At 37.6% G+C, this 11125-nt stretch overlaps 1 protein-coding gene and 1 long non-coding RNA gene across 2 annotated transcripts; one reads left to right on the forward strand and one right to left on the reverse strand.

Annotated features, from left to right (window-relative positions):
- Window positions 1-4946: 4946 nt before the first annotated feature.
- Window positions 4947-5906, reverse strand: LOC133793563 (uncharacterized). The gene is made up of 2 exons (XR_009874877.1): window positions 5643-5906; window positions 4947-5428 (listed from the first exon to the last, which is right to left on the reverse strand). It is a non-coding gene; the product is annotated as an uncharacterized LOC133793563 (long non-coding RNA).
- Window positions 5907-8000: 2094 nt separating this feature from the next.
- Window positions 8001-11125, forward strand: LOC133795137 (chloride channel protein CLC-c-like). Its single transcript, XM_062232585.1, has 4 exons — window positions 8001-8016; window positions 8199-8442; window positions 8851-8968; window positions 11072-11125. The coding sequence occupies exons 1-4, from the start codon at window positions 8007-8009 to the stop codon at window positions 11123-11125; spliced, it is 426 nt and encodes a 141-aa protein (XP_062088569.1). The 5' UTR covers window positions 8001-8006.

The following is an 11125-nucleotide window of genomic DNA, read 5'->3' on the forward strand; positions in this document are numbered from 1 at the left end:
TCTCAAGTGTCTAACATTTGGGATCCCAAAACACAGTTTATAAAATATTTACAACTCAAAACGGGTTTACAGATAATCAACCAACAAAGTTATAGTTTGATACAGCCATTTCTCAAAATGCCCCCAACCAAAGTAGTCGGGCAGGCCAAACATGTACGCGCCGCCTCACGCTCTCCGTACTCATGGCTGGTTGACTTTTTCCTTGCCCTTACCTGCAACACAGAGCACCCGTGAGCCGAAGCCCAGCAAGAAAACTCACACAGCACATAACATAAGCATATCAGATAATCAACATATCAGATAATTCCTCAAATAAACAGATAGTCCATCAGATCAAACAAATACGACCATGCCGTCTCAGAAGCGTTACCAAAGCCTGGGATCTCGGTTCTCACCGTAAGGATATCCCATGTATCCATGAGGGTCTCACCCTAACAATAAGCACTCCATGTGCTAAGTGATATTCTTGGCCCCACTGCCGTTCTCAGCTCCTCGCCGTTCTCGGCTCCTTTGCCGTTCATTCTACTATAATCACATATAGCATAACTCAACCAACATACAAGCATATAATAATTCAAGCAAGGGCTATGCCCTAACAAGTAATACAATCTAGGGTTGTGCCCTGCAACAACACTATGGGCCCATGCCCTACTCTACGGGTACTACAGTTTTCTTACCTGTATCCCGAGCTTTACAATGCACCAAAGTCACAAGCACGGTCCTTAACCCGAGCCTCTCCGAAAACCTAGTCACAACACATATAATACACTCTTTAATACTAATCAATTCAAAACCATTTCCCGGGACCAATCCCGTACTCTCGGGACCTCCAATTTCCCAAAATAATGTAACGGAAACATCCCCCGAGCCCCCGGGGCAAAAGCCCAAAAATGAAAAATCTCCCTGCTCAGAAATAGCCTAGCGCCGCGGCACTCCCCTTTAAGGGCCATGGCGCCTAGAAAGTTCCCCAGCTCCTGATGGAGACTTGCGCCGCGGCGCCAAAGAACAGGGCCGCGATGCCCCTTCGCGAACCCAAAATTTTGGGTTTTCCCCTGCATTTTCCTTGAGCCAAAACACCTCCAATCCAACCCAAACACAAACCTAAACCCCAAAATCAATTTAAAACCCCAAATGAACCATTTAAAAACCTATAAACACTAACAACAAGGTCAAACACACAATCACACCCATAATCCACACTTTGGTTTCAGATTTCAGAAACTTAAACCATAGCTTTTAAAACTTAAACCAAGGCTTGAAAAATGTAAACAATGCTTCCAAATTCTTAAACCACACCAGAAATGAAAATTCAAAGATGCTTAGAACCCTTACCTCAGACAATAATTCAGCTTGAACTCCCTCCAATCCCAGCTTTGAACCAATTTCTCTTGACTACCAAGCTGAATTCCATACAAAGCCAGCCATAACTATCTTTAAATTTGCATACTTACTTTCTAGAAATCAAGTTTAAAACTTAAGCAAAATAGGGGATAAACTCTTACCTCTAAACAATCTTGGTTATGATCAACTTTAATTACCTCAAACCACTTGATTCTCCTCCTAGGTCTCCCAATTTCAGCTCCCTTCTCCTTTTCCTTTCCTTCTAGTTTTTCTTCCAATTTTCAGCATAAACAAGATATGCCCACGTAAATCCTCTTTTCCCTCAGTTGGAGGTTTCTATATCCCAGCCAAAAGACTATTTCACCCCTCCATGCAATTCCTTTCCTAACTAAACCTTAAGGGTATTTTTGACATTTCGCCTTTCTTACAAATCTACCATTTTTCTCACCTAAAGTAACTATCTTAGTGGTTACCAATGGTCACTCAAGTTACTAAATTACCATTAACCATTAATTCTTAAACTCAATTTATAAATTCCCAAAATACCCCTAGGCTCCTCCCGAGTCGGGTATTTAATCCCGTTGTGACTTTTAAACTAATTAGCTCCCTAGGACCGTCTCGGCACGTGCATCACAATAATATCACCTCTCACACGTGGTATTAATCATATAACATAATTATTACATTTATGCCCTCAGCGGGCGAAGATTACCAGTTTACCCCTAACAAATAAACGGGGCCAACATGCATATTTATTCCACCTAAACATGCATTCTAATCACATATTCATTTAAATTCATATATTAACATGTTAATTCACTTATTGCCCTCCAGGCACGCTAATCAAGGTCCTAAACCTTATTAGAAAATTGGGGTGTTACAAATAATTTATTAAAAGAAACATAGCAAAGATAAACAAGCATGGTTACAGGTGTCATCGTTCCTACACTATTGATAGTGAGGTCGCAGATGTTCGCCATTCCATGCTCGTGGTACCAAATCCCCGTTCAATCTTGCCAATTTGTAGACGCCAGGTCGGATAACTGATTCGATCTGATAATTTCCTTCCCAATTAGGCCCGAGCACGTCAGCAGCCGGGTCTCGTGTAGCCAAGAACACACGCCTCAGCACCAAATCTCCCACATTGAATTTTCTATCTCGAACCCTTTTATTGAAATACTGGGTAGCTCGTTGTTGGTATGCAACATTTTTTAGTTGAGCCTCATCCCTTCTTTCTTCAATCAGGTCCAGACTTACTTCGAGCTGGGATTGGTTCGAGGCTTGGGCATAAGCGTGGGTTCGAATGGTGGGTATTTCGACCTCGATTGGCAGCATAGCCTTGCATCCATATGCCAGAGAAAAAGGGGTATGTCCTGTTGAAGTACGAGCTGGGTTTGATATGCCCACAAGACTTGGGGCAACTCTTTGGGCCATTTCCCCTTAGCTTATTCCAAAATTTTCTTCATAGAACTCTTCAAGGTTTTATTCACAACCTCGACTTGGCCATTCGTGTAACGCCCCAACTCCAGGGACCACTACAGTGCACATTGCAAACAGTGCTAAACTCGCTAATCGAGTCATTTGGCCATAAATGTGTAACTAAGTATGATTAGCGGTTTAGGGATTAAAATTTTTGGTTAAGATATAACGTTTCACTAGAATGTTTACTGTATACATTGGGATCCCAAAAATATAATTTCAGAGTCTATTACAAGAGAATATTTACAACAGGCCGTTCTAAGCGGCAAACAGGGTTTAACCCTAGTTTCTCTTTCAAACCTCGCCCAAGTATTGGTCGAGCAGCTGCATATGTACACGTCATCACCTAAGCTCTCCAACTCAAGGATGGTCCTGCTTCCTTTTGCCTTTACCTGCACCACAAAGCACCCGTGAGCCGAAGCCTAGCAAGAAAACTCATATGCTCATGAATAGACATATCATGATATCAAATCATATCTGGCATGCCTAGCAAACATAGCTTTATTCAAGCATGCAAATGAATTCAAAAAATTCTTGGGTATCCAGGATAAGAAATCCTGCCCTCTGATTGGATGACTATCAAGTCAATCCTAATTAGATGAGTATCTCAACACTTGAGGTTCTGGTAAACCATGCTGAGTGACCAACAAGCAAGTCACTATGGAGCTCAGCACCCAAAGCCATGCATATGATGATCAAAATGATCATACAGAGCTCACAGCTCTGATCAAATGAGTGAGTATCACTTGAGGTTCTGGTAAACCATACTGAATGACTGCCAAACAAGTCACTAGGGCCTCAGTGCCCATAGTTGTGTAACGACACCGTTACCTAGGCTTTCCTGCAATGACTCTTATTAGATGAGTGACGGACAAGCACGTCACTGTGGGGCCGGTGCCCATAGCCATGTGACATAACAGTCACGGGCTCGCTGGCCCTGGTTCTAAATGGCTAACCCTTGGCTAGACAAGCGCTTTTAATATTCATTGAACTTGAGGTCAGTCCGGCATTAATGCTCTTTGAGTCATCCAATGCAGAAAGTCGATTAGATCTAATCTTTGTTGGCTTGCGTGGAACACGCTAAGGTCGTCTTGACTAGTGAGTCAGCACAATGTGACCAGTGCCCAGTACCACTGCCGAACCTGACTAGTGAGTCACAGCTTCACAGTTGATACCGACACCTTTGCCAATTCTGACTAGTTAGTCAGAGCCATGCACAAGTAAGCAATGCTATCAATATGTATCATATGTCATTTATCCAAGAGTAGAACATTCATCATGCTTACCTAACAGTTGTGAGCATAATATTGATCAAGCACAAACACAGAGACTCAAGCTCTGACCAATCCCATATTCATCGTTCATGGCATGCCCTAATCACATGTTTCTCGTGCATCACATGTATCACACTTAACCATCCAGCATGCCTCAATAATAATCATATGCAAATGGGCAAGATTTCTAAGCATTCATTATGCTATCAATGTTTACATTTAAACATCCAACATGCATCATAAATAGCCATGCATGTCACACATGGGGTGTAGTTTTCTTACCTTCGGTCCAAGCACAGGTTACCAACAAATGAGCCACAAGCACGATCCCGATTCCAAGCCTCTAGTGAAAACCTAGTCACAACCGCAAATGGTGATCCAATGAGTTCAAGTTCTAAAACCAATCCTTGAACTAAAACTTAGCCCCCAAGACATCAATCCTCACTACACTACTACAAAAAAGATTTTTTAGGACTCGCGGGGCGCAAGTCCTCTATTTGAGAGCCTTAAAAACTAAGGTTTTTTAGCACTCGCAATGCGAGTCCTAAAAAATCTGTGCGGGTCCTAAAAAATCTGGTTGAGTGCCTTTATTTAAGTTTTTAGGACTCGCAAAGCGAGTCCTAAAAGAATGTTTTTAGGACTTGCAATGCGAGTCCTAAAAAATCTGGTTGAGTGCCTTTAATTAAGTTTTTAGGACTCGCAAGTCCTAAAAAGAATGTTTTTAGGACTCCCAATGCGAGTCCTAAAAACTTAATTAATGGCACTCAACCAGATTTTTTAGGACTCGCGGGTAATTTTTTAGGACTTGCTTTGCATGCCCTTAAAAGTAATTTTTAAAAAAAAAAAAATACAGCTACAATTTTAATTTTGATTTAAAAATATATATCCATTTGAGTGTCGAATATGTATCAAAAGAATTTTGAAAAGAAAATACTAAAAAAATGGCAAAAAAATTTTACGAAATAAATTTAAAATTTCTAAACATGTATTGTAATTAGCTAGCTATAATATCATTCATTTTGCTCTAACCAATTGTAAAAATGACATTGCCCATTCTTCTCTAACTTCATCAATTTCTTGAGTAGTATATGGTTTGTCGGAGGTGAACTGAAAAAAAAAAAGAAAACAAAAATTTAATTATAATTATATTAGTGGTAATAAATTCAAAGCATATATAAAAATTGTACTAGATTAATACTATGTAGTTGTATATTGTTTATTACCTGTTTTGACAAGAAATGTTTGATATGAGGGGCATTGATAAGTACATTCTTCATCATCCTCATAACGTAATGACTATTGAATCCAATGAAGTTCACCTGTCATTCTAGTTACTATAGAAGAGAAATAAAGAGCTAGTATTAATCACTAACATAAAAACATGAAATACTTTATAAGGATCTACATTCTAACACATGCCAAATAATATGGGGATAATTGTCAATAACACTTACTTGTAACCAAAATATGAAAAAATTACATCCCGGTTTCCAACAAAATGTCAATGCATGAAAACAGACATAGGAACCACAACAAAATTCTACTAACCTTATGTCTGCTTTCCTTCTTCTTCATCCACAACATATTCATCGTCGTTGTCATCGTCTTCATCAACATCTTGATTATCATATAAACTGCTTCGAGGAAACTTACTGAGTTCATTTCTGCTGTGCTCTTCACTAAGAAATTCCAGCCCATATTTTGCATCTCGGTGTTTGACCACAAGCCAGCGCAGCAACCGATCTTCATTGTTAAGGTAATGCAGCTCTTTGTTGATGTTGGGTGTAACCATCATAGTCATTTGCATCAGTTGACCCTATAGCACGTGGAAAAGATGTCTCTTCAAGTCCAAGATAAAGAGAAAAGAAAAACTAATCAAAGCAAGATTGACTCTTTTATCTTTTAATTTTTCTTAAACTACAATTTTTTTTATTATAAAATTCAATCAATCATAAAACCTACTTCAGATAAATATCTTCAGACATGTTACATGTAAGTCAAATAGTGCTGGTATATTATTTGGATATTCAGTGAGGCTTAAATTTTAATACTACTAGGCATTTGGCACCTTAAATTTAGAGCATCCTTCCATCACAGAATGCCAAGAATCCATCAAATACGAAGCCCTTAAACTTAAATCCCAGCTACATCGGCACGTAACACAGGAAAGATTAAAGCCACTGATTTCATTGATTTCAACAATACTAATGGTTTGTTAATAATAATGGTTTGTGTTTATATGCATTGATTTCAACAATACTAGAAAGATGAATAAATGTAAGACACAAGTTACTTTAGCTTCATCATTATTCCACTTAAACTAAACAAAGCAAACACTTAAAGAAATTTCCTTGATGTGATCAAATATAGATCCTTGATCTCGTTTCTCTTGGTATAATACTAATAATGAATGATCTCATAATATTACCTAATCAAATCCAAATCCAATTTTTTTTTATTATGTTTTTACCATGCAATGCATGAAATCATCAAAATTTTGTGAAAAACAGGATCCAAATCACAATGAGTGATTTGGATTTTAAGATCCAATCAATCACATATATACCAACTAGAATGTGATTACCAAATTTAATGTAATAGTAAAATGATAAAATAATTCTAAATTTTTAATAGGACAAAGATATAAATTTTTGGTATCATATAATTTCACTCACATGTATACTTAGTATCTTATTATCAAATTTTGTACACAAATTAAAATAATAATTAATATATAAGTATGCAAACATATGTAATCAATCCAAAAAAATATATATATACTAAACTGTATATTAATATAGAAAACCAAACCGTAGCTTATCTAAAATAATAAACCAAATAGTATCCAAGCACTCATACCACTCACATCACTAACTCTTTTGGGAGACAAAAGATGAGGATTTTGATTTAAATTCTAGAAAGACCTATCCTGCACTTATAATATCGAAAGCACAAATAACATAGTTACTCTAAATCGACTCTTTTGAGGCTCGGATTAAGCAAATTTTGTGATTAGTAGCAAAATTGAAATTCAACTTAATTATTAATTAGACGGTCAAATGTTAAATATCCGGATCACAAATTTATCATTGTGGCAGTTGTCATTTTCATATTTCCACACAAAACTAAGTACAAAAAAATCTATAGAAAAGCGGGCAGCATATCCCCTAATTTTCTAGCCTAGCCATCTGTCACAATCAACACCAACATGTCAAACAAATCAAACAGCACACAGGGTTTCATCCATATATCACCGCAGCACACAAAATTATCAGAACCTACTTCACTAAGACATGCAAGTTCTCAATCTTCCGTTATCACCGCAGCACACAGAATTCCCAGAACCTACTTCACTACGGATAAATATCTAAGATATTCAAACTCCACTAAAGTAATACAATTATCATTCAAAATTGTAAAATAACAAATAGTATCAATATTAGCCTATATTATTTATTTGTATATTAAAACTTGAAATTATATTATTACCCTATATTATAAATAGAAAATTATTAGCCTATATTATTTTTAGTGTTTTAAACATTATAGTTCCCTATATTATTTATTTGTATAACCATTGGGTTTATTGAAAAACTCAAAGTTTGTTATTATCATCGTTGCACAGTCCAAAAGTTCATACAAATAAAAATATTTGCACGAGCCTAAGTGTCACAACTACTTTTCGTGTATATATACACATGGATATGATAATAGTGATTTGAAGAATTTGTCAAAAAAAAAAATAGTGATTTGAAGAAGAAAGAAGCAAACTTGACAGAGGCGTATGTGGTCCTGGACAATTTTATTTTACTCTTCTTTGTTAGTTTGATTACATTACATGTGAAAGCACTTGACTCTTTTTCTGAGCTTTGTTGGTATCTGGGAATTTAGTACTATGAGTAATCCATTGACATGTATTCTGGTTGGTTGTTTTTGCTAGATTAATTATATATAGAATCAATCTTGTACCAAAAGAAGAATAAAAATATATTTTAGAATCAAGAGAGTCAAACAAACTCGATCCCAGTTGATTTTATTTTATTTTGTCTTTGGTGTCAAAACTATATGTATACATATATGGTTGATGGTGGTGAGTTTATGCAGGGTTGCAAGGGAAGCGTAATATGGATAGGCATGGAGATGATGATGGTGATTGTGAGGTGGTGGAGACTCAAGAGCTGTGGGATGGGAAGGAGATCCGAAGGTATTGGTCAGAGGTATCTGTGTCTGTCACCGATGATAAGAGCTTCTCCACTACTCAGCCTCTTTTGCTGAAGAGGAGAAACACCACTTCCCGAATTGCCATAATTGGCTCCAATCTCTATTCCATCGAGAGTCTCGACTATGAGTAAGTACACCCACTTCTTAAAAAAAAATTTAACTGCTAAAACTCTGATAAGTAGATCAACCCATTTCTTCTTCTTCTTCGTAAGGTGCTAGAGTCAGATTAACAAGTCAAAACCCGACAAGCCAAATAATTCTAGGAAAATTCCTTTAAGTTATTGCTGCAATTTTTTAGAATTGTTAGTGGAAATAACATTTATTTTTTGTATTACATTTATTTTTGGGCTCATATTACATTTTGATTTGTGTTTGAGAATGAATAGTTGTTTGAGTTTTATTATACTTCTAAAAGTGAGATTCTGTTGGAATTATTAACTGGAATTGTTTGCTATTTTCTTTTTATTAAGTTAATTTCTCTTTTTTTTCTTTCATGAGGCTAATAATAAAACAAGTTTCTATCATTTGAATTCAGGATTGCTGAAAATGAACTCTTTAAGCAAGATTGGAGATCAAAGAAGAAGAAGCAAATATTTCAGTATGTACTGCTCAAGTGGGCATTTGCTCTTCTCATTGGACTCGGAACTGGACTAGTATATTTATATATATATTTGAAATTATAATATATATATTTATATAAGCAAACAAATAAAAAAAGAAGAAGCAATATATATACCTCAACCCACGGCTGGAACCGTGAGCAACCAGCACCGCCGGAGCCGAGAACCTGCACCGCACGGAGCCGAGACCCTGCACCGCCGGAGAGCCTGCTGGAGCCGAGACCTGCGCCGTCGTGAGTGTTGGAGACGTTCGTCCCCGTGAGTGCTGGAACGTTGGAACCGCCGTCGACGCCGCCGAGAATGCTAGAACGTCACTGCCATCGAGCACCACCTGCTGCCGTTCTTCTCCTTCAACCTTGGTCATGCCGTTTAGCCGTTCATCTCCTTCAGTACCGTGTGGCTGCTGTGGGTTTGAGTATATGTAACCCTATAAAACCCCAAATGTGTATAGTTTTTTAAGTATATATGTGTAACTCGAAATATATGGCTGTTTTTGAGAGTTTTACTTAAAATATTTAAGGGCTTGCTTTGGGAGTCCTTAAAATTATTAAGTAAGACACTTTTTTTTTTAAGCCTAGATTTTTTAGGACTCAGAAATTCCTTTAGGACACTCATTGCGAGTCCTAAAAGAATATTAAGGACTCCCAAAGCAAGTCCTTAAAAATATTAAGTAAAACACTTATTTTTATAGCCCAGATTTTTTTAGAACTCGCATTTTCTTTTAGGACATTCATTGCGAGTCCTAAATTGCATTTTTTCAGGACTCTCAATGAGTGTCCTAAAAACTTAATAAATATTTTTAAGGACTTGCATTTATGTGCGTGTCCTAAAAAAGTGTCCCGTAAAGGGTATTTTGTAGTAGTGCTAATCTGGGTAGTAGGAATGATCTCGAGGCCTAAAACCATGTTCCCAGGGTCAAAACACCCAAACGGGCTCAAAAGCCTGCCTGAGCCGCGGCCCTGGAACCTTGGGCTGCGGCCCCCAGCACAACCTGAAGCAAGCGCCACGGCGCCCAACACCAAGGGTCGCGGCTCCCAGCAAGAACAGAACTGAGGCACCTGCTTCACCGAGCAAGGGCCGCGGCCCAACTTCGGGGCAGCCATTTTCCTTCGCTTTTAACCTTTTAAAACCTCCCAAAAACATGTCTAAACATTCCCAAATCATCAAATCAAAGTTCCCAAATTCCCCAATGGTCCAAAACCACCAAAACCTAAGGCTCAAACAAAATAAAAACTCAACGATTCACAAAGTCCAATTCAAGCTTAAAAACTTTTAAAAACTTAAAATTTAAACTTGAATTACCTCCGATTGAGTTGTTTCCAACTAAATCCTCCGGCTAATAAGCTTCTAATTCTCCTTAGGATTGCTATGCCTCGATCCTCGCTTGTTTCCGAGTCCTAAAACTCAAGTTATCTATGAAAACGCGATCGGGAGACGAAAAGGGAACTTTTAGGGAGAGAGAACGTACAGAACGTTCTTTTTATTTTCTTAAAAGGTTACTTTAAGCTTAAGTAGCTTCCAATAAAACCTAATGCTTAGGGTCCCGAAAACACCCCCCGGGGACATTATAGTCAAAACTTCCAGAATTTCCCCTTGGTCTTACTAACTCCCAATTTATCACCAAATATTGATTCCCTTTACCCAATAACCCGGTAATGCTCTAAATACCCATTGACTTACTCCAAGTCAATCTTAAGTCCCGTTGTGAATTTTCCACTAGCTTACCTCCTAGGATCGTCTTGTGCTGGGTAACCCTGGCATAACCAAATAATAACAAAGCACCACGCCCATTTCACATATATGCCAAAAATGCCCGAAATGGTCAAAATATGAAAATCACCCAATTAATCACAAATGGGTTCACATGCATATTTAATACACCTAGACATGCATATTATCATTACATAGCATAATAAAGCAATTATGGCCTTCCCGGCCTCCTAATCAAGGTCCTAAACCTTATTAGGAAATTTGGGGCATTACAACTATCCCCTCCTTACAGAAATTTCGTCCTCGAAATTTATCTGAGCCATCGGAATATCAATTCCGCACAACTGATTCATGTTTCCTAGGTCATTCTCTCGACCTCACTATTTTTGCAACATACCTTAAATCAAGGTATACTTTGTTCCTCAGAACCTTATTCTTTCTGTTACAATCCAAACTGGCTATTCCTTTAGGATAACTTAA

This window comes from Humulus lupulus, chromosome 8 (assembly GCF_963169125.1).
Source record: "Humulus lupulus chromosome 8, drHumLupu1.1, whole genome shotgun sequence".
Classification (NCBI taxonomy): domain Eukaryota; kingdom Viridiplantae; phylum Streptophyta; class Magnoliopsida; order Rosales; family Cannabaceae; genus Humulus; species Humulus lupulus.